The following is a 23323-nucleotide window of genomic DNA, read 5'->3' on the forward strand; positions in this document are numbered from 1 at the left end:
CAAGGAAACAATGTGACTGTTCGCTTGGATAACACGGGAAAGGAAATCGCTTTTGGTATACTAAACACATCTGTTATTTTTTTTATCCGCTGTCTGTTTTTGTCATGATCCGTAGCGGGATGAATGATTATTTTCTCAAAAGGACTTTTATAGTGACAGACTGCTCAGGACTGACGAAAATGACAATCGTTGTAAGTCTGGAAACGCAAAGGGAGGTTTTCCAACCATAATTTCTAACTTTTAGTTTCTAAAATAGGGAACGTGTACACCCTGTGAAGTAATTTGAGCGAAGCAAATTCATGCAGTCTATCCACTGTTAAAGCAACTTTGGATTACAGCAGCACGATAGCCCATCTCATAGTTAAACATGTTTTCGAATGATGTTAACGATGCTGTACACGATGGGACCATTTACGTTCGGGAGAAAGGTGAACTACGTTGTGTAAACAATAGGCGTGAGCCTGGACAACCATGTGTAAATAAGAAGCCACCGAGACTTTTTGACAAAGATTTTTCTGTGCGACTATGTATAGACAATATAACTGCTTCTTCTAAGAGGAAAGATCACTTCGTCTTCACATACAACAGTGAAGGGAGCTTACGATATACTGTAAAATCTTTATTTGACATCTGCTTAGTATATATTGCTGACAACGTCCAACACATTGAATCTCTAGTTGGTTTTCCTGAACAAATGGCTGATAGACTATTCGCAGCTGCAGAGGAAAAGCAAAAATTCTCAGATCCAGAGACAGGTCCAAGGGCTCTGCAAGTGTTTTGTGAAGCGTATGGAGATCTTGTGCTAAGGTCATTGTGTTTGAGAAACAGGTAGGCTAGCCATAGTAGCCATCACTTAATATTGGCCTAATCATCTGTGAAAACGGTCTGGTTTACTTTTGAACCTACCCTGTAATTTGATAGGCTAATAATGGCCCACACTCTTTATTTGAAAGATTTTCTTTGCTGTCTGAAAAATTGGAGGAAATCAAGACATTTCAAAGTGTCCAGTGCTTAGACCTTCATGGATGCCAGTTGGGAGACAGCCATGGAATCTTTGAACATTTAACATCAGACCGATTGGGCAGGTATTAATTAAACTTTCTACATATTCACAAGACTATAGCATTTATAGTGTTAAAGTAAGGGACTTAAACCAATGGTCCTTTCTCATTTTCATTATTCGTGTACATTTTTACAGGAGTCTTTCCCAATTGTTTTTGGGGGCAAACTGTTTGTCAGATACCGGCCTTCAGAAACTAACAGCACCGGTCAGAGTGATGAAGAGAGGACTTCAAAACCTTCAACTGCTGGACCTGAGTTGTAAGTAGGATGCAACATTTCCTTTAGTCACAGGTTCCCCAGTAGGGTGTCAGATTTTATGTTGAAGTCTTTCAGGTGTGTTCAAAGACTATTCCTCTGTTAGCCTAGATGCTGTTGAGCAAAGAGACACAGCCATTATATCCACATGGAATCTTTTACTTTTTCTATAGACAACCCTATCTCTGAAAGGGCAGTGGGATATTTGGCTTGCTTTCAGAAATTGCGAGGCCTTGATCTGTCCGAAACGCTTAGTAAGGTAAAAAACAAACAAACAAACAAAACATCTGTCCTTTTGCATTCAGTTGAACATTCCTCAAAGCATGAATGTTAACATAATGTATGGTCTTTCTCAGCCTGGAATGTCCTTGAATAAGCTCCTATGGAATAAAATGAGACTGGTTCCCTCTGACACCCCAGTGAAAGCCTTTTGTCACTCCTGCTGTAAAACAGAGGGCTGGGCACAGGAGGTAAAACAGATCCACTATTTCAGCAAATGTATTGATTTGTTTTGAAATGAATGATTGACCCTAGATGGTACCTGATGCGTGTGCATATTCTGTTTAGGTCATAAACCAATGGGAAGTGAGCGCTGCCCAATTATCAAAGAAAGATATGAAACCAAGGACAAATGCTCTTCGTTTTTGTAAGTGTAAAATTCAACTTGAATTGCAGAATGAACATGATGTAGTTATAGTTATTAACGCCTGAAATCTCTTGTAGATGGAAGGGAGAAGTTTGTCCGAGAGACACTGAATTCGACTCCTGTGGTTTGCAACAAACAAGATGATGTGATCTTGAGGCTGCAGTTCTACAGACCTGATCAAAACCTTCAAACACTGCAAGTAAAACTCACTGGAAATACAGACAGTAAAACAGACTTGCCAGCACAGAAAGGCATGAAAAGAAAACTGTCCATGGAGAATGAGAATGCAGTTGTTAGCAGCATGACTGCAAAACGGCAGTCTGTGTCTTCGTTCTCTGCTGAAGACTTGGACTTGTTAAATAGTTACTGATCCATCCATAAATTATCTTTTTCTAACCATTACAAGGGTATGGGCTGAGTGGTTAAGTTTCAGTGTTAAAAAAACACAACGTTGTTTTATTATTACCAGTGAAAATAAAATTAAAACATTACATTTGCATTGGTTTTCCTGTCGTGTGTCATAATAAATATAAAATGTCATTACAATGCTTCAAATAAGTACTTTAAGCATTAAATATTTTCAGAGAACACGTTTAAGTTAAAAAAAAGAATTTAAGTGGTCAAACTGCATTTGAAAGAAAACAAATTAAAATAAATACATTTGGTATGTTGCTGTATACTCTCTGTATATTATTATTCTACATGTACAAAAGCAATGTGTACATTTACTTTTACTCTTACACTGTGTGTTTTTAACCCATATATTATTTCTCAAATACTCCTACTGTTAATGTAAGTGTAGCATCAGACTTCAGAGACCATATTTCCTCATTGTGTGAGGTTATGTAGAGGTTACTAGCCACCTGAGCATACGTACTCATCTGACCAGTCATAGCAGTGCTGCCTGCCGTCTTTACATAGGGAGCGAGGGATACACAAACAGTATTGGAATTCGACTGGGGTGCACGTCCACCATTGCGATCCACACGGAGGGCAATCTGCATCTAAGAAACATGCACATATAGGTATGTAAATAACATGGCACAAAAAGCACAGTAAAATGATGATGGATGTTTTCCATTCACTGGAAAAGCCATTTGATGTGTTGATAGAAATACATAAAAAGTATTAAATGATGCAGTTAGTGACTAGAGCTGCAACGATTAGTCGACGAAATCGACGACGTCGATTGTGAAAAATTGTCAACGATGATTTTTATTGTCGACGCGTCATAAAATATATAAAAAATTATTATTATTTTTTTTTTTTTTGGCAGACGCTAGCAGAGCTACCGGTAATTTTCATTCATCATTGCAATGCACTATAGGAAGTGCGAAATAGTGCATCTTTAACTAATAATAATTGACCATCATTGAGAAAAATGGAACAGAATCTGCAAATAGCCTAGCATACAAATCATGCACCGTTTTCTTTGCCCTCAGTTCTCGTACCTTCATGTGCTGCATATCAGAAATGGCCGACTGAAAAGCGAATTATTCTGAGACGGCTCATGTTACCATGGAAACATTAAACAAAGCTAGCTTTAGTAGCTGCTGCATATGAGATATGGCTGTCGGTAGGAAAAACGTATGATCAGGGAAAGTGTATTAAAACCGGATGTCGTCACTTTAAGCCGGTCTCTGGTTGGATAAAGCTTTTCAGCAGAAATGGACAAGGACCTTTACTTTTTAGTTGAGAAGTTGTGTTGATCGCCTGGCATGCAAACGATCGGTTTTCTTTAAATTATTATTATTTTTGTGAAGTTATACGGCTTATGTGAATAAAGCTATCTACACAACTTTTTATATGTCTACATTGACTCGTTTAGTTGTTCATGTGGTATACGTAGGTCTTAACTGAAGCTAACGCTTAGACCAACAATCCATTGGAACACATAGTAGCTAGCTAGCCTCGCTGCTAATAAGTCTAACGTTAGCATGCTGATATGAATAGACCCATTATAGTCAGGTGGCTTAATGCTCAATTGACTTGTTAACCGAACTTTTACGAAGTCATACAACTAAACACACAAGTGACTTGTTAACCGAACTTTTACGAAGCTATATGACCAAACACAAAGCTAGCACTGTTAATTCCGATATAGCTAGCCAGGTCAATTAGCTCGCCTAAGATACTGCAATTTAAGCTAACCAATTACCTCATTTCCCCCAAAACCCATCGATTACATGTGTTTGTGATGTGTAACATATATCCTTAATCAGTCATTCAAGTTATTAACGTTTATTTACCGCTAGCGATTACACGACACAAGGGTAATTCAATCGCTATTAATGTTGAACTTGAACTTCAACAACGTCACACAACATTAAAAGTCAGGCATAGGCATGGTTCCTACAGAATAAATCAAAGGTCCTTGTCCATTTCTGTTGAAAAGCTTTATCCAACCAGAGACCGGCTTAAAGTGACGACATCCGGTTTTAATACACTTTCCCTGATCATACGTTTTTCCTACCGACAATGGCTAACAGAAAAGTTGTCATTTTTCTCAATGATGGTCAATTATTAGCAGTTAAAGAAGCACTATTCCAGTATTTCAAAGAGAATGAGCTGTGGGAGCACAAGAACAGTGAGTGTCTAGCAGCAATTATCATAGACATATATGATATATCTATAACTTATAGTAAGGTTTAAGCTTACATGTTGGAAAACAGAACGTCTTATGGAGGATGCTTGCTAACGCTATTTCAGTTATGTTAAGTGCAATGTAGTAAATCAGTGAATTATCAGAGTAGCCTGTATTTTCGTTTGTTCTGAATAGTTAACCTCCTCCACATTCTTCAAACAAAAGATTGTGGAAAAAAAATATATTTCATAAATTTAATTTGAATGTCACTTGCAGCCCAGTTATTCTTGCGTTATTTTGCACTTGCAGAGGCTTGATTGCTAATTTGAGTTACTTTTAAAACTTTATTTGCACTTTCTCTTTACTTTTAAAAGCATATTTGCACTTTAATTTGTATTACTATTTAATGTATGTATTATGATGATTACATTTGTTACTCAAATACATTTGAAATTCAAATTTTGAGTCGTTATTTTAATTTGCTATGGGAAATAATCATTAGATTAGTCGATTAATCGTAAAAATAGTCGATAGATTAATCGATTACCAAAATAATCGTTAGTTGCAGCCCTATTAGTGACCCTCTTCTTTAATGTTCTTCCAAGAGTCCCACCTACTGTAGACCTACACTGTCTTGGATTTGACATGTGATTGACAGGAGGGATCATTGTGCTGATTGGTTAGATCTTAGACAACATAAATTGTTTATATATATAAGATCCTACCTCTAAGGTAGATGTGATGCATATGGGATTTTATACTCACAGATGCCTATCTCATCTGAGCAGTCCCCACAGTCGTTTATCTTGTTGCACTTTTTATCTACAAAAATCCAGAACCGAGAGTTTCCACACCAAAACACAAGGTTGCTCGGGAGGTTGTTGGGCAGATCACCTGAAACACATGTGAACTTAGTAATACCAGGTGTCTGCCTATAAGTAATCAGTGTGAGGTCCTTCCAAAGTCTCAAAGTTTATTTTATAAAAAGCTGAAAAGTCATTAATAATTATTTGAATTTAACAGGGACTAGGTTTATATCTATCTGCCAGTGCAGATTTAGATCAAAGGCAAAGACTGCTTCATAGGAGACAGAAAAGAAAAGTTTTAAACGTAACTGCAAATGTGTCTGCTCTCGTCTGCTCCACGAGGGCAGTTATGAACCCCATCACAGAGGGCCGAGGGGGGCAGACAGGTGACTCGGTCATCACAGAGAAAGCCTGATCCATTATGAGGGGTCCTGCACTCTCGATTAACTGAAAGCAATGTTCAGGACAAAACAATAAATAAACCTTTAACCTTTGATTTAGTCATGGTCTCTGCTAGGCTCAGTTAGTGCGATTTTTTTCAGAGATCGAAATATCGTTCCAAGTGGTCTTGAATGCAGCATTATAGACACAAAGCGGCAGCTTTGTTTGGTTCAGTGTAAACCAGCAAAGCCAGCATAATGAGTCATAATGGGTCTTTTTAACACCAATATAGCAGGATATCTGTTTAAAAGAAGCTTATGGCTCTCTCTTTCCTTTTTCTCTCTCAGTAATCATGACTGAACTCATTCTGCTGAGGAACATTTTGTTTTCGCTCAGGAGATAGCAGTGTGTGTGTGTGTGTGTGTGTGTGTGTGTGTGTGTGTGTGTGTGTGTGTGTGTGTGTGTGTGTGTGTGTGTGTGTGTGTGTGTGTGTGTGTGTGTGTGTGTGTGTGTGTGTGTGTGTGTGTGTGTGTGTGTGCGTGTGTGTGTGTGTGAGAGAGAGAGAGAGAGAGAGAGCAGAAGACAAGCAGTCTCTTGATGAAGACAGAAAGCAAAAGTGCTCCCAAATAGTATGTTTATGAGATAAGGGACTTGTATATATGCAGGGGTGAGAGACATGCAGACAGACAAATACAGATGTCTGGATAGAGAGAACAGTAATCCCATATTTGTCTGGGAAATTAAGAAATAAATGTGGTTGGCTCCTGTTTCAGTCTGGGAATATATGCGCGTTTGTGTTTGTGTGTGTGTGTGTGTGTGTGTGTGTGTGTGTGTGTGTGTGTGTGTGTGTGTGTGTGTGTTCTGGAGAAAAGATGTGTCTTCATTATTGTTGAAGAGGCATTGATAGTCTTCTCAAGAATACAACTTTTCAGTTTATATATCATGAAAATCAGTTCACAGAACCCTCCATTCATATATCGCAACATTCAATTTCAGTCAACATTTCATCAGATTTGTGCCAAGGTAAAGTAAATAGAGTAAATGGACCATTTCCTTTTCAAATGTGCGGTATGTACCTGTGTGTAGTTTACTTTGACATGCAGTGAGTCCACATCGGGACAGATCTGAATGACTATAAGCATCTCACCGGGAGGCTGTTGGGGGATGCCAAAGACCAAGGCAACGGTGACTCCTGTGGCAGTCAGAGCCAGGCCAGTCAACACCAGTGCAGACACACAGAGGGCCCTCCTGCTGCAACAGCTACAGCCGCAGCACTCACCACAGCACTCTGGAGGGAATCCAAAAACACTGTTCACTGAAGCTGATGTCATGAGCTTTTTTTTCCCTTCTTCAATTTTTTGTATGTTTAGTTCTTGAATGAGCTCTACATGTAAATGTCTGTCATATGTTTTATATAATTAATAGATAGTAGCTCATGTTTTTTTTTACTGAATTCAATCCTCTCATATACAGCTTAAGTGCATTGGTCTGAATCATACCTTCCTCAAGCGCTTCAGTAGGTCTAAACGACCGGTGATCTTCATGTCTCTGGAGATAAGGTAGGAGGAAATGCTGCACCCATTCACTTTAACAAATGTTTCTGAAGAAGTTATACTCTCAACATTACTAAAAAGGGTAGATTATATCATGTCAGTATCTTACCTGGGGATAAGTTCGATTGGATTTCATCTTTCATTTGTCAGAGGAGGGTGATCAGAAACATGACTAAGGAGTATCTGTAGTCATCAGTATGATAGTCTAAGTTGTGATTCCATATGGTCACCTGGTAACCTGGTAATCAGTCCTGCCAGTGCTGTCTCAGACATGCCCACAGAGAGAAAAGTAAACAAAGAATGATTTCTTATAAATGAGCAGCCCCTTGATAAGACAGGGGGTTATGGAGATCACTGCTAGGAAGACTGTAGGCAAAATACTACCAAAACACCAGCTATTTTTAAAGAATTTTATTTGGGAGAAACATATAGATGAATTTACACCAACCAACACCCATTCTTGTGAGAAGTAGTAGTCATAGGGCATGCTACTGTTTATCCATATCCTCATGAAGCTTAATGTGCCGAACTCTCTATATGAGTCATCCATTGCACTTAAAACACACCACCTAAAGCTAGGGAATGAGTTTAGCGTTAGTTCCTCCCTATATATCTCACTATTAACTACAATACCTCTTGGACTGAAATTGTAGTTAACACACCATTTTAATTCCAGGAAAGTAGAAAAACAACAGTTTCTAAGTGGATCTTTAAGACCCCACAAAAAAGGGTAAAGTTATCTAAAAAAAAATCGAGTGAATCAGGGCTATCATTGACAGTGTAATGCTTCAATCATGCCAATATACAGATAAAATGAATCCCTCAGTACCTCTGTTTAGGGAAGGACAAAAGCATAGGAGAAAGCCATACAAAAATGTGCTAGACTCCATAGTAGCAATTTAAGTGAAAACGTAAACTGCTTAAGAATGAGACCAACACAATACGGCTCATCTTTGCATATTTAAGACTACCCAATCAAATATTTGTGAGTGGATGATGATGCCGTTTTTCCTAAATATTGGACTGATCCAGGTTGACTTTGGATGGCAGGGGTCCCGCCTCTCTTTCTTCTCCATTAGAGGTGATGATAACCAGAGAGGATTGTGGGTATGGTGTCAGCTTCTGGTCTTTTAAAAAATCCATATCCCCGTAGATGCTTAGCTTCTACAAAAAAAGATACACAAAAGGATTAGTTAAATCGTGATCATTATTTTAATTCATATCTGAAATCTGTTTCTCATACTAATTAAACACTGACCACACTCTGTGGTATTCAGATCCTACACAAATACAAAAGCCTACACAAATGAGGCAGTTAGAAGTTTTTGTCAAAAAAATAGCAAGCTAACTAGCCTGCATACAACAGCCTTGCAAACACAACAGCATGACTGGCACTGACAAAAACTACTTGCAAACTAATGTATTTCAGAGATGTAGTTGGTGATTACATTACATTTATTACAAGTTTTCTTTTGCCCACAACAGCTTAGCTTCATGGTGAATACTAGCATAGGAGGCTAATGGAAATGAGAGGTATGTTTATCTCATCATATTACCAGTCACATGACAAAATTAGCTGCCAACAAAAATACACTGAAAGAAAAAGTTTTAAAAATACATATTGTCAGTGATCCAGATTTTGTGATGATGGACTCACCTCAGCAGGAACATATTGGTCAACAGCGGTAGCCACTGTAGCACAGCAGATCCATATCAGAACCAGGACCGACAGAACCAGAGTGGTGGTCAGAATCCAGCCTGGAAGCCATGGGTTCCTGTGACAAGAGAAGCATTTATTATTTACAACACAGGCAAGAATGTTCAGCAATATTCTCAATAAAATGAGAATATTCAGCATGACTGTGGCCCCCAATATTCAGCAAACGAAAAAAAAACCTCACCCTACATACGCACAAGTATATTTTTAAAATGCAAACATGATGAATTAACAGCTTACTCCTCAGTATCTGAAACTGCTATAAGTTCTGAAATGACAACATGTCATTAAACTGTTCCAACAAGCAACAAGGAACTGTTCAAGGCATTGTAATACTAAGGGTGTTACCGTACCTTCCTTATTTGTATTGCAAGGGAAAAACACACATCCAATATGTACTTCAGTGTGAACCAACCTTGACAGGCAGTCAAAAAGGCTGGACTCATCCTCGCGGTTGCTCCGGTCCATAAACATATCCCGGTCTCTCTCCTGAATGTAGGTGCGGTGGTAGTCTTTGTAAACTGGGTTGCTTAATCCTTGGTCTGTGCCAATAAAAACATGTTACATTTGAAATGCCATTGCTTGTCAGAGAAACAAACAAACAACAATTATATTTTATATATAGACTAACACAATGGTATTAGGGCATTTATTGCTGCATATCCAAACTCAATATTATCATAGCGGGAACATACTTGAGCTCTGTGGCACCTCCTCTTCCATCTGATATTCAAGCTGAGGGACAAACTGAATTTGTGGCTCAGACTGAAGAAGAGAAGACAAAGTATCAGATTATTAATATGAATTAGTATTTCAATAACCTTAACCTTATACAATTTGAATGAATCCTAGGTTGAAGATTACCTGAAAAATAACTACTTTTCCATCATCTGCTTGGAGGTAGAATGTCCAGGATGACATGATAAAATTGTGAGCTTGACTCATCACATCATCCCAGAAGCCTCTCACTAAAGCCAGTGGGAAGAGCATATGGATCCTTGGCATCATGGATGCAAGCTGCAAAACAAGACAGTGATTTAAAGATGTGGCACTGGTGTCAAATTCACTGTACAAGAGTAAATGAATACTGATCACAAAATTGGTAAGATGGCCTGAGGCATGCTTTCAAATTTTCTATTAACATGCAGCTAATGTCAAATTACAATGTACAGTGATGTGCAATGATGTGGACCCGTAGCACACAGGTGAGTGGCTGAGGAACCCACCTGTTCTTGCCTCTGCTTAGCAAAAGGGAGTTGGCTCTGACATCCGAGATTGCAGGCATACTGCTCATCTGCCTGGGAATATGCCTCATGACAAGCTAAGAAGATCAAGAAAAATAAACAATACAAACTCCATGTCTGCAATACTTACAAAAACCTTACTTGATGTTAGATGAAGGAGCAGAGACACAACTATACACTACCCTGCACTTCGTTTATTGAACTTATGTAACAAATAAATATGCATCACGCAACGATAGCTTCTAGGCGTTTAATTGGAGTAATGACCTTGCCAGAAAATGTATAATCGTCTTACCAGACTCGCACTCTGATTTAGTTTGATTCAGGTCTTCAGTATCACCGACAAACTGACATATGGAAAACAGACGACAACCTCTCTGGCAGGCATATAGTTCCTCCTCCTACAAAACAAGGGCAAACAGCAGTGTATTACTCAGATCCATGCCATCATAACTTGACAAGTTAACTACATGAAAATGTGCTATTTAGTTGTAGTCTCCATGCAAAAGTATCACAAATTCTCTGTCAACATCAGTTCAAATAATATTTGTCTTTAAAAAATATGGAGACAGCTGCCCTGTCGACACCACCATTGTTGTCTTCCGTGTTTAACTTAGGTGCTGTCAGCAAACTGGCGAGATTCAATGTAAAACGCCGCAAATCACACATGACATACTCATACTCAGTCGATCTAAGTTGTTAGGAAAATAATGACAACCACAACAAACGATTGTGGAACCTAGACAGAATAACCTGTATATTTGATGGCTAATGTCGCTAGCCAGCTAAAAGCTAGATAGCATTGTTGATACACACCCGTGGATAAGTATGCAAACTATAGGTCATCTGACATGTTTTGTGGCAAGAGGCAGTGTTTCCCAAAACTCCGTCGAATGCATCTGGCGATGCAGTCGCTGCTAAGGTGTAAGTAAACGTCAAAAACAGCCCCAACATAATCATGTAGGGACTTATCACTCCCATTCCTGTAGCAAAATAGGTAACACAACCATAGACAGTTAAACAACAGTTTCACACTTCCTCGATCGGTTCGTTTTTGTTTTGGGTCTCGCGAGGTTTTATATGTAGTAAACGGGAAAAATCCGTAGGCGTGTTCACACTTCTCGCACGTTGCGCCTGTTCCCTCTTTGCAACATATAATTCAAATTGGTCGTTAATATATTATCAGTACTGTATGGCATATCACCCATCACATCGTATTGCACTGCATGTAATGGCTAACGCCACGTAACCTATACCACAAACATTCATATGCAATTCCTACAAAAACAGACGATGTGCCCATGGATGCGACATGTTAAAACATTACGCATGACGTTAACGAACATGTCCTCATTGGAACATGAAGGCGGGACAGAGAACGCCAGCTAGCTAAAAACAAAGATTTTAGCCTAGAATCTGCCAAGCTAACCAACACATTAAACTGACTAAAGGAAATTTGCCTAGGACATTGCCCAGACCGTCCACATTCGGCGCGAGTATCAGACATTTAATTCATGTATTACCGTATAATACACAATCTTGCGATACTTTGAGGACTGCGTATGTATTTAGCGTTGTCATTTGTTTAGATTATGTTAAGACATCTATCTCAGCATGCCTCTGTGCTGGCCCAGCGTAAGCCCCTGAGTAGAACAAGCTGTTTAAACTGATATCTGATGTATTTAATGAGTAGAAACCAGATACATTACTCAAACGAAATCTACGCGGGTGCCAGGTATCAACAAATCAATGGATAAATTTGTTGTTAGGGGTAGGAAAGTACCTGAAAAGTCGACTATCAAGCATGGAGAAAAGGTCTATCGGCAGACCACCATCGAATCTCTACGGCTAATCGGAATGCTTGGTGTTGATATCAAAGCTGTTTTCACTGTTATTGTTGTCTTTATGCAACGCTTTGCTGGTTGTTTTCAACAGAGAGTGGTCGTAATTGAGGACATCGAAAGGTACAAATCTATCCTTGAGTTGTCTGGTCAAACGAAAGAAAACATGTTAATGGCTTTGACGGAACTTGGTAAGAAGATGCCGTCTAAAGAAGTGCTGAAGACCACCAAAATAGGTGAGATTGTTAAGAAGTCGAAATTATATATGTAAACAGCCTATTGATGTTGCATAACATGCATGGCAATTTACACAATTAACTAGTTAATCATTTCTCTTTAACAAAACAAAAAAGGACATGTTGTGAATAAAACGCGCAAGAATGCAGACCCAGAAGTAAGCTCTTTGGCTAAGGAGGTCTACCAAAAATGGAGAACCTTTATTGAGGAGCATGCAAACAAACCTTCCATAGAGGTGCGCTGCGATAAACAAACCGAGGAACTGCGGCACAACGCGAGGCGTCTCCTTTCTGAATCCATGGAACTAGAGGTAGTTTACTTCTCTGTTCTGAGCCTTGTGTAGCTTTAAGGTGGAATAGGTCTACATCAACACATGCCTTAATAACTAGAGCTTTAGAAATAATAGATGAGTAGTTTACTCTTTTGGTTTATTGCAGTTTGTACACAGAATTGTTTTTGCATAGCTTACTTTATGCATAAATACTGACATTGATAAACTGACATCTTTCAGTGTCTTGTAGTCACTTTAACAAGCCTCACTTCATTTTTCCAGAAAGAGCATGGCCTTGTGGAGAATATTGAGAGGGAAATATTTCATCAAAGTGCTCGTCTTATAAATGGTGGCTACAGACGAACTGTGAGGACCTTGGTCTTTGCTCTGAAACACAAGCCTGACTTAAGAGCACAAGTCAAGGACAGTAAACTCTCTGTAAACATTCTTGTTAAAGACCACAAAAAATGACAGTACATGGGAAAACTCCTTTTCAGAAGATGTAGAGGTACTGCTGCTTGTCTCAACAAGAACACCGGTTTTAAAGTGTTTTAAAGTTTGTTTGTTTTACTGTGACTTTTTAATGACATTTACAATGCATGAAAGGTGCTCATATTCTTGTTTCACCATGAAATAAAATCTTGAATGACAAGAACTTTCTGCATGTCTATGTTGGTCCTCTCTTTTTCAGCTCTTTCAGGTCTGTCAGTTATTTCAATGGGAGGTGCTCTCACTGGCATGCTGGGTCTGTTCCTTCACCTTTTCCATGAAGACAGGGTGCTCTTTAGATATTGTCATATGACAAACACTGCACTGATCCGCAACAAAAGACCAGAGAATATGAATGATTCGGAATCTGTCTGTACAGAAAGAGGCGTGTTTCTATGGTCTGACGATTGGTGGAGATGTTTGAGGGTGTCTCTGGTAAGGAAGGACATGCGGGCCATCTCATAGCAACACAAGCCACACAATAGCAATCAGCATCAGGATAACTGCCATCACACAGATGCCGATGAAGATAATGTCACTGGTTTCATGAGGCCCACTGTTTGCACTCGCTCCATCTCCTAGGCTGATTGACTCCAGGGCGAGACGGGCCAGTTCATCCATTCGGTTTCGTTCTTCGATGGAAATGATTTTGATATAAGCCAACTTCTTCTGGGCATCACACTGCACCTCATACTCTTGCACGTTTTGCTCCTTCCCATCTGAGAGGTCAATGTAGAGGCTGTTCACTAGCATTGTGATGTTCTGTCGTTTCTGCAAATGGGATAAAACATTTTAAATGGTCCAGTTAGTATAATTTTTTTATGGACTAAATAAAGCAGAATTTTTTTCAACACTAGCAATATCAACTAATACACTCTCCAGTAAGTAGGGGATCCACAAAGGGTTGGTTTAACCCTTTTGCATTATTTTGGAGGTTATTACAAAATGCTACTGTAAGAGGAATAATCATGGATGATTATACCTGACCGGCAGTTCCACAGTTGCCGTCAAAACGAGCCAGTATTTTATAGGCTGTTGGTGTGATCTGGGCTGGGCAGGAAGGGTTCCCCAAGTAAATGCTTTCATCATCCAGCGGAGGCAAAGACTGCCGGGAGATCTTGATCGAAAACTCGGTTCTTGTGCAGCTGACATTGATGGGCACCACTGAAAATAAATAAATAAACATGAAAAGCAACTACCTAAAATGGAGTGCACAACATCAACTAACTTAATAGTTGTCTTGGTTTGAAATGCTCAAGTAGTCCTCACTATATTCACTTGAACAAAGCACACTTTGAAATGCAGAACACCTAGTGCACCTTACCTTTAGAAGGTGCAGGAATTGTGTTGAAACTCACCTCCTATATAGGAGGCGAAGAAACCCTTATAGGCATAGTTTCGGTCTGTGGTGAGTACCACCAAGAGTTGGTTGCCCTTGGAGAGGACTGAGGGAGGCTGTTCTGAGCCACACCAGCGGCCCAGCAAAGGGTCTGATTCACTGCTCCCATCATACACAGCCACGGAGTCATATTCACAAACGCCCGTCAGGCTGTTCCAATCCTCCAGCTCCATGAATGGGAAGGAAAGCTTAACTCTGTATCCAGCAGACAGAGTAATCGTCCAGTGACAATTTATGTTGTTTGGGTAGATGTTTGGGTAGTTTGGACTGGTGAAGTTACTACTTATGTTGGTTAGAATTTGCTGGCATTCAGCTTTCATGAAAGAAAAAAACACACCATTTAGAAACACACAAAACATATCTCAGTTTCTCAGAGTCACCCAGGCAAGCAAGATTAGGCAACACATTATCTGCAACTTACCTGAATAGTAATATGCCTTAAATCCTCTTCCGCCAATGTTGAAGTCAGACTTGAAAACAACAAGCAGTTGGTTTGATGTGGTGATGGTGTCTGGAGGCCGGTCACTCCCACAGTAGTTCCCCAGATGCCTGTGCTTTGTAGTGGGGCCATCAAAAAGGGCCACATAGTCAAAGTTGCAGCCCTCGTTGTTCTCTAACTGGAAGTCGAAGAAAACCAAGCTAACCATGCTAACCATGCTACGGTTAGAGACATGCACAGTCCAGGAGCAGTCTGCATTATTGCTATACTCTTGTGGATAACCTGGACTTGAGATGATGCCAGATAAACCAGTCAGAACTCCACCACACATGTCTGACAAAAGGTAGAGGGATAAAACAGAACCACACATTAGGGGGCAAAGCATAAGGAGCATGCCTAGGGCTGTAAAAGGAAAGAGGGGTAAGCATCTAAATACAAATTTGCATACTTTATTCCGACAGTTTGTGAGAGCGAATAAACAACGTACCTTTCCTGTAGCCCACTGAGAAGCCCTTGTGAGCCACATGGCGGTCAGAGTGGAAGATGATGGACATGACATTCCAAGAGGAGCTGAACTGGGGAGGGGACACCCCCCCACAGAACTTCCCCAGGAGGTTGCCCTCATCCTCTGAGATGCCATTGTAGATTTTGATATAGTCATAAGAACAGTTGGCATGATACTCCAGTTCAAAGTGGTGAAACGTGAGGAGCACTGAGGACCCCTCTGACACCACGATCATCCAAGCACATTCTATATTGTAGGGGTACAAGCCGGGAAAGTTGGGGCTGGAAAGGTTACCCGTGGTTGCTGATAGGATGCCGCCACATTTTACACCTGTTTGAGAGAGACCTGTATGAATATGAGCAACGAGACTTGTCTTGTGTTTACCTCAGTTACCACTTATACTGATTTTCTTTGTTCCTGTTGAAATAGATAGAGGATGAATGTTCATTGCTGTAGTTATGTATTTCACATCAACCTTATGCTGAGTCCACTGTGGGGTTCACAGGTTCAACAGCCCAACAGCCAACACTGTCTTAGTCTCCTGTACTGAACATGTACTGAATTTTGCATTCTTATTGAGTCATTGGTCCCTGGTCACTTTTCTAAGCATTATTTTTAGTTTAAGTTCAGGTTAAATTAATTTAAAACATTTGCAGTTTAAAACAGAACTATACGCCCTTTGTGTGGGAGCAATCTGCAGTTTTTGTTGACAGAAATGGAAATACTTCAAGACCTAAAATAAAGTAATTCCTGCTGTTTTTTTACCATCTAAAATGTCTGAAACTGAAAACTTGAATAGCAAGCATTTGGAACACTGGGAAACTCTATAAATCTTGTTTTCAGAATTACATTATCACTGTATGTCTGACATGATATTTATATATTTCATGACAAAACTGCTCCCTTCATGTTCATACGAACAGCAGGACCAAACGTCTGAATAAAGCTAGATAAGGTGGTCACATTTAAATGTACAAACTTACTTACCTCTTTTTGAGAAGGCTTTGCCAACAAAAACAAACATTAGATGAAGAAGGACCATCCTTAAAGCCATTTTGAAATTGTCTGTCACGCTCCAAATACAATGACCGACATGCAATGGGCAGCGGTAGAACGACAGTATGTCAAAGCCAACAGCTCAGTAACGAAGCCCAGGGCGAGAGCAGAAGTGGTACAACACTGAAAAATTCATTCCCACATTGAACGAGGGAACCGGATAGGCAAGCAGGTCCTCACCTTTCCTAAACTTTAATGAGTGGTGTCATGTGCACCCAGGTGACTTGTCAGGACACTATTTGGAGAGATGGCATCAAATTTTAATGACCATGTCACTCTGAATGCTCAAGCAGTATGGAAAGGTTAATAAAGTGAAGGCACGTTAACACGGCCAAGTCTGGTGAAATTAGCAGGAAATGGTATGTTGTTTACAGCAGCAGAGAGTTTTCTGTTAGGACAGTGAGAGATAACAGTCTACATCAACATAATTAGTAACAGCTTTTACAGGGGGAAAATTATGCAATCAATATATTGAAATACACACATGCAAGCTAAAACAAATTTGATTTACAGACATACAATTAGCCCCCTGCCAAATAAACATGAACACAGTAAATAACAAACTTGTTTCAAATGTATTTTCCTTTCATTTGATTACCATTCTATTTCTATTTCAATTCAAGATACACAGGATAAGATGTTATGTCGATTTATGTATTAAGGGGGGTGGACCTAAAGGCAGCTCACCTGCCATCAAGCAGCATCAATTATCTACTCACTTCTCTTTTCACAAGGCTCGCAACTATAAACGTGACCAGTAGATGGCAGCTTCAGTCATGGACGGCAAGTATTTGTCCTCAAATGTGTTGGTACAGACGAAGCTAAGCATGAACTGCGCATGCGAAAACAAAATGTCTGCGCTCATGGTGAGGTTGTGTCTCATCCAGTGACAGAAACGTGAGACACGATCTGTTAGTTTGACAAGCATATCACAGTATCTCTAAAATGCTGAAGACACCAGTTTACCGTTGCAGCGCGGTAGCAACTGGATTGAAACAACTATGTTTTTCAAGTGAATGTGGATCATGTTTTTTGGTGCTTCGTTCGAGTCGACATGGCAATCGTCTGCTTTCTATGTCTTCATCCGTCTGCGGAAAAGCTCTTCCAAGGAGAAATCCCAGAGAAGTCGTGGAAATTAACGGTTTGGAAAAGATCACATATGCCGAGAGAAAGCATTTCGTTCCTGGGTTGACAAAACCCATTTTTCCACCCTGGGAGCGTGACCATCAGAACCCTTTTTATTATAAGTCACCAAAACCTGAGGAAATGCCACTGTACAAAGATAAACCCTGTTTTGTGTTCCATCAAAGGACGAATCTAATGGAAGGTACAGTGGAGTTTATCTGCTCTGTAAAGGTTCATCAATAATACGTTTTGAAACTATTCTGTAGCTCCTCCTTCAATAATCCATATCCCTCCCATTGTCCTTGGGTCATAGTGACCCGAAACTATATTGGATTAATGACAGGATAGTTTCATAAATATCTGAACTGTTTAAAAACAATATTAAATAACTGCATCGTAGTTTTACCTATTTTCACAGCATTTCCCACACATTTGCAATGCATGTGGCCTTCTAGGGGTTACAGCTTATTTTTTAAACACCTATTTTGGTTGATTTCTACAAAAGTAATTGTAACACTGTGCCAAATTGTAAAGCTGTACTTAAATATGTAGGTGAGTTATACGATGCTATCTTTTGGTAGGACAATAGGAGGCATGTACACCACTTCATATGAGTACTTTCAATCAAGGCGTTTGTGAAGGAGGCTATTAACGTAACTAACTTTTACAGCTGTCACCAGAATTAGTGTTCCCAGTGTCTAGACCACTTTTGTGACCGCGGAATAAAGGTAATTTTAAAGATCAAAAAGAGTAGATATCTAAGGAAGGAATACTCAACAAATAGAGTTCCTCATTTACTGGCCTGTTGATCATATTTTTGTCTGTGTTTGGTGCATGAAAGAAGTCAATACACTGATGGTAACATGTTGTAATGGGATGGATACATCCTTGTGCCTTTGGCAATATGACTTGCTACTGTTTTACTATAGTTATCCTATCCACAGCTGAAACATAAAAGGACATGCTTGACTGTCATTATTATGAGAAACATTTCATTAGGTCGAAAACATTTGTTTATTTTTAGTTAATTTGTTTAGTGCCATTAAATTTGACTACTCATCTTGTGTATAGGTAAAGAGATTATATGATGCTTATTTGTTCATTTCAGGCGTGAAACAGACCCTCTGGCTGACTAAATCCAAGCTAATCAAAGGAATACCTGCTCAAATCATGGCATTGGCTGATAATCCAGCCAATGAGATTGAGAATCAGGATGACCGAGTGCAAAATGCTATCAAACACGCCCGTTTCTGGGACACCACAGAAAACGTACCTCCGAGAGAGAGATTCTGGTGAGTTAACACAGTCATAGAGAATTCTAAAGGATGTAGGAAGAGCAAGTTTATTTATATATATATATATATATATATATATATATATATATATATATATTGTCAATTTACGGTAAGAAACGAGATTGGCCTGTGGTTTGAGAGCAAAAATGGTTGGTAGAATATGTGACTTGAAAATGTGTGCTTGTGCAACATGCAACATATGAGAATACAGTAATACACACATGAACAGAAAGCATCCTAAACAGAAAATGCGTATTTGTAAAAGACCTGGCCTCTCCATCTCCGATGGCATTTGTAAGCTTTGAACCTTTTGCCTGGGGCCTACATCTTGAAAGGAAGAGCTAGTCAAATAAAAACAGGGTGTCTGTCATTAATTTGTAGTCCTTGATAAATAATTGCATAGCATCACTATGCTATCTCTTTGTTATGTTATAATGTGTAATACCATTACATCAATAATACCAATAGAAAACATGATGGGTAGATTCATCCTAACATTGGTGACATTTGAAAGAGAAAGTGTTAAATTATGATGAGGGGATGGTTGGCGGTGTTGGATTTTTAATGAGTGTTGTAATAGACAAGGCAGCCATGCTGCCTGCTGGGGTGGGGGGCACAGTCTCTGTAAAGCCCTTATTAATTAATCTGGACCCAGGGAGCCCCACAGTGCATGAGCCAAGAGTCACTGAGGCTTTGATATCTCTTATCTGCACTCAGAAAAGCTGCCCTTTCCAGCATACAGAGAGGCCCTTTTATCTCCTCTCCACCACTTCTGGACCACCAGGACGCGCGCCTAAAGGCCACGCTATAATTGAATGGACTTGATCTGCGATTGCTCCCTGTTAAAGTTTCAGTTGAAATGGGCCCTGCTGGTCTGTGGTGTGTTGCCAGGTGTCTGGCTTCGTCCGCTAGAGAACCTTGGAAGCCCAGATCCAATTAAACAAATGCACTCATGGCAATTGGACCATTCTGGGTATAATGAACTTGTAGTTAAGCTGGCATGCTTTCCTCCTTTTTTGTTTTTACTTCCAATGCTAAGAGGGTCCTTGTGTTTGTTTGTTTTTTTTAATCGGAAGATTATTTAGTTTGTTTCACTGCACTGACCGGGTTGATGGGTTTAAACTGTGTTGTCTTGCTTCCAAAGCCCCACACTCCTCAACAGCCTGCTGCACCTGTGTGGACTCCAGCAATTCAAACACCCTGCTCTGGGGAAGAGGCTGCTGTGTCAGAAGTACAGTCTGGCTGCCTCATGGCACAGAGGTAGGCCTCATCTATGCTGCTATCTGGATCACAACCAAAACTGCCACTGGTTAGGGATGGGTCATGATTTAAAAATGGTAAAAATAGTCGTTAAATTATAATTAAAAAAAAAATTGAATAGTTTATGTGACTATCGTGTTGTCTTATAAATATTTTTTCACATGTTTTTACTGGTGCCTGGTAGTAGGAAGGATGGTAATGCACCTAAAAGCTATTTGCCAACCGCCATTAAACAACAAAAGAAGAAGAATGGGTTACTACCAGGCACCGGTAATGGAGAGATTACAGTGAGATTAGATGCTACTGTACAAACAGGAGGAACATGCAAAGCCATAGACTTCTTCAGCTATGATAACGTTCTGTGTGGAACTGTCAACAAAAATAAATTAAACTGTGCAGTGCTAACTCTGGCAGGTAAAGCGTAAATGGTTCTCTCTCTCGCTCTCTTGTGTGTGCTGGAAAATTTTGCTTGAAATGCCCATCCCTATTGTTTATATCTTACTACAAATGGCAGTGTGCTGTGGAAGGCCTCTCTTAGGTAGTGAATGATTTAACAGTACTGTCTTAGTTTTGTTCTCATAGTATGATTTGTAAATCTCTTTGGATAAATGCATCTGCTAAATACTTACCTTAACCTTACTTCTTGTTGAGGTCACACTGCAGCTGTTTTGACATTTGCAAAGACAAATTGTTATTTTTTAACCCCTTTCACCGTGTCTTCTTCCCTTAATAGCCTCTGTATTTGGGTCATGCAGTGTGAAATGTGGGCATTGATCATTCTGGTGTGTGACAGGTGAAGACCTCATCCAGGTGAGGGGAAAGAATGGGATGCTACTCAACAGCATGTCACCTTTGCCTGCCATGGCTGAGAGGGAGGAGGTGCTGGGTACAGCAGACAGTGTGTTGGAGACCTTCTACCCCATCTCGCCTACTATCGACCTGCAGAACCTCAACGTCTTTGATGCCAAGACAGATACCGGTAATCAGGATGACTCATGATGACTAAATAAAGCAATCTGTGAAAATGGAATGTGTTTAGAAGTTCCTAATATTGCTACATTCAAGGTTTTCATTGCAATTCTAAAAAATAAAATGCGTGCGAGAATGAACGAAGTGAGAGTGAATTCTAAAAGCCCATACCTGCCTTGTAGGGATTTATTGAGTTTTTTTTTTTTTTTTGACATAGATACTAACATCTGTACTTTTTCATCATTTAGGTTTCGTAGAGGGTTACCCCTATCCACATGCTCACACTCTCTTCTTCACTCACTTGAAGGATGGCCACCACGAGCAGCTTCGGGCTAAGATGGTCATGTACGCCTTTGGAAATGCGCTAGCTCGTGCCAGAGCCCTGTACGGGGTAAGGTTTCCGGTCTTTGTGGCCACACCGCAGAGATCCTGATTCCTGTTTGTTTTTTTGTTTTAGTAATCTGGCCGGATGGTGGTATCTAATTACCATGTTGGTCTTTACATAGCAAAACTGACCAGTTTAGGCAGTGTGTGTTGATGTTCAGTAGAGGTTGGCTATAGTGACACTGCCCTTGTGTGGCCACAGTGAGGTGTAAAAGAGTGACTCTTAACGTTCTTCATTCACAGCCGGAACCACAGGTCCTGGAGAAGCCCGTGGTGGTACAGAGTGTTGCTACCAATGGCCGTCTCTTCCAGTTTTTGGTGTTCCAGTTGAACACCACGGACCTGACCACAGACACCGGAGTAAAGAATTTGGCTTGGATGGATGAGGACCAGGCTCTCTATGACTTTGCTAAGGTCCGGCCGCTCATCAAAAAGAAAGTCGTTCAGGTAAGGAGCCAGTGCCTTGGTTATGCCTTGGTTCAGTTTGTCCATTCAGAAGTCTAGACAAAGTAGACATTGACGAGACAAGGAGATGCCAGCAGTGCTCAAGTAGCGTAGTGGCATAGGGTTCCTGGTTTGTCTAGGGTGATCTATTGGCAGAAATGGAATATAGTATTCATAAATTGTATAATGTTTTCATTGGTGAGTAATCACCTGTAAATACGAATCATTGTTTTCGTTAGCTTAGCTTATCTACAAAGGGAGCCTCTTTTACAGAGTCCACCATGTTGCACCGCCATGTTTCTACCGCATCCCTGAATGGCAAAACCAAAACACTGGCACTAGTGAAGGCCGTTTGTGTTTTTATGGCACCTGACGGTCACCGTAGCTTCTCATACACGCTTGGAAAGGAAGAAGTATTCAGTTGGTGGCTATCTGCAGCCTCACTGCTAGATGCCCCTAAATCCTACCTACTGTACCTTTTTAAGTCTTTGTTTTTTACCACAACTGTTCACAGTAGAACTAAGGAGTGTGTAAACTTTTGTAGTATGGGTCTAGCATGGACATGTGCATGTGTCTAGCTTCCAATGCACATTGCATCTGACATGTCACTGTGTTAGTGCAGTCGGTGGTTACAAAGTGTATATAGTGCATGGGAGTATAAAATGGGGAGCCAGTTGCTCTGTCTGTGATGGCCAGGGTTTTGTAATGCATCTCCCTGTCCTTCCTCAGGTGCCTGCTGGTCTGGCCGGGTATCACCCTGACACGTTCAAGAAGCTCCTGGCATTCTACCTACATGGAGCAGCATAAGCTGATGGAAATTAAAGCACTCAAACCATCTTTTTTTTTTTTTTAAATCACCCACTAAATAAATCTTATCCCAAAGTTTAAACTGATTAGTCATTTTTCAATGAGTTGTTTTTGTAAAATGTTTTGCATCGAACTGCATGAAGCATATACTACGTGCTTCATGAGAGCTATCTTTCAGTTTTACATTTATGTTTTGGGGCGGGAAATGACAGAATGATTAACAATTCCAATGATCCTCCAATTTGACATTTTACCTACATTCCTCTACCTTTACTCTCAAAGAATTACATAAAAATAGCTTCTCACGGTGCGCATGAATTCGGATCTCCTTTGTTCCCAGAACAGCCCTTCACAGCATGGACTTGGCATGGTGCTGAAAATGACAGCTACAGATACTGGCTCATGTTAACGTGATTGATACATCTGCTGCAACCGAAAATTTGACACAAGTCTGAATCCATGGAGTCATGTTGAGGATGCCAAATTCTTACATGACCATCAATAGAAAATGTCTTGGGCAAAACCATGGTGACTGGTTGGACTAACAATATAGT

General features: G+C 40.0%; 6 protein-coding genes across 8 annotated transcripts; 3 read left to right on the plus strand and 3 right to left on the minus strand.

Annotated features, from left to right (window-relative positions):
• Positions 1 to 103: 103 nt before the first annotated feature.
• On the plus strand, positions 104 to 2462 carry lrrc42 (leucine rich repeat containing 42). Of its 3 annotated transcripts, XM_031559360.2 has the most exons (8): positions 104 to 428; positions 678 to 828; positions 954 to 1085; positions 1199 to 1320; positions 1491 to 1576; positions 1674 to 1787; positions 1885 to 1963; positions 2041 to 2462. In XM_031559360.2, exons 1-8 carry the CDS (start codon positions 368 to 370, stop codon positions 2331 to 2333), a joined length of 1038 nt encoding a protein of 345 aa, XP_031415220.1. In that variant the 5' UTR covers positions 104 to 367; the 3' UTR covers positions 2334 to 2462. The 3 variants fall into 3 exon arrangements, with proteins under 3 accessions (XP_031415220.1, XP_012692347.1, XP_031415221.1); XM_012836893.3 differs by having other exon boundaries at positions 104 to 828; XM_031559361.2 differs by lacking the exon at positions 678 to 828 and having other exon boundaries at positions 349 to 428.
• Positions 2463 to 2538: 76 nt separating this feature from the next.
• LOC105908391 (low-density lipoprotein receptor class A domain-containing protein 1) lies at positions 2539 to 6000 on the minus strand. The gene is made up of 5 exons (XM_042703098.1): positions 5976 to 6000; positions 5709 to 5800; positions 5617 to 5621; positions 5313 to 5512; positions 2539 to 3090 (listed from the first exon to the last, which is right to left on the minus strand). The coding sequence occupies exons 1-5, from the start codon at positions 5998 to 6000 to the stop codon at positions 2819 to 2821; spliced, it is 594 nt and encodes a 197-aa protein (XP_042559032.1). The 3' UTR covers positions 2539 to 2818.
• Positions 6001 to 7683: 1683 nt separating this feature from the next.
• Positions 7684 to 11319, minus strand: tmem59 (transmembrane protein 59). The gene is made up of 8 exons (XM_012837048.3): positions 11065 to 11319; positions 10544 to 10649; positions 10231 to 10325; positions 9869 to 10021; positions 9700 to 9769; positions 9420 to 9546; positions 8945 to 9062; positions 7684 to 8451 (listed from the first exon to the last, which is right to left on the minus strand). Exons 1-8 carry the CDS (start codon positions 11227 to 11229, stop codon positions 8299 to 8301), a joined length of 987 nt encoding a protein of 328 aa, XP_012692502.1. The 5' UTR covers positions 11230 to 11319; the 3' UTR covers positions 7684 to 8298.
• A 213-nt stretch (positions 11320 to 11532) lies between these two features.
• tceanc2 (transcription elongation factor A (SII) N-terminal and central domain containing 2) lies at positions 11533 to 13252 on the plus strand. Its single transcript, XM_012837049.3, has 4 exons — positions 11533 to 12096; positions 12184 to 12325; positions 12443 to 12636; positions 12880 to 13252. Exons 1-4 carry the CDS (start codon positions 11998 to 12000, stop codon positions 13066 to 13068), a joined length of 624 nt encoding a protein of 207 aa, XP_012692503.2. The 5' UTR covers positions 11533 to 11997; the 3' UTR covers positions 13069 to 13252.
• Positions 13246 to 15999, minus strand: cdcp2 (CUB domain containing protein 2). Its single transcript, XM_042703099.1, has 6 exons — positions 15988 to 15999; positions 15412 to 15802; positions 14907 to 15257; positions 14445 to 14798; positions 14069 to 14250; positions 13246 to 13857 (listed from the first exon to the last, which is right to left on the minus strand). Exons 1-6 carry the CDS (start codon positions 15997 to 15999, stop codon positions 13546 to 13548), a joined length of 1602 nt encoding a protein of 533 aa, XP_042559033.1. The 3' UTR covers positions 13246 to 13545.
• Positions 16000 to 17280: 1281 nt separating this feature from the next.
• On the plus strand, positions 17281 to 22851 carry mrpl37 (mitochondrial ribosomal protein L37). The gene is made up of 7 exons (XM_012837060.3): positions 17281 to 17812; positions 18719 to 18902; positions 20050 to 20165; positions 20959 to 21144; positions 21383 to 21525; positions 21762 to 21965; positions 22692 to 22851. Exons 1-7 carry the CDS (start codon positions 17431 to 17433, stop codon positions 22767 to 22769), a joined length of 1293 nt encoding a protein of 430 aa, XP_012692514.1. The 5' UTR covers positions 17281 to 17430; the 3' UTR covers positions 22770 to 22851.
• Positions 22852 to 23323: the final 472 nt, after the last annotated feature.

Source organism: Clupea harengus, chromosome 22, assembly GCF_900700415.2.
Source record: "Clupea harengus chromosome 22, Ch_v2.0.2, whole genome shotgun sequence".
Taxonomy (NCBI): Eukaryota; Metazoa; Chordata; class Actinopteri; order Clupeiformes; family Clupeidae; genus Clupea; species Clupea harengus.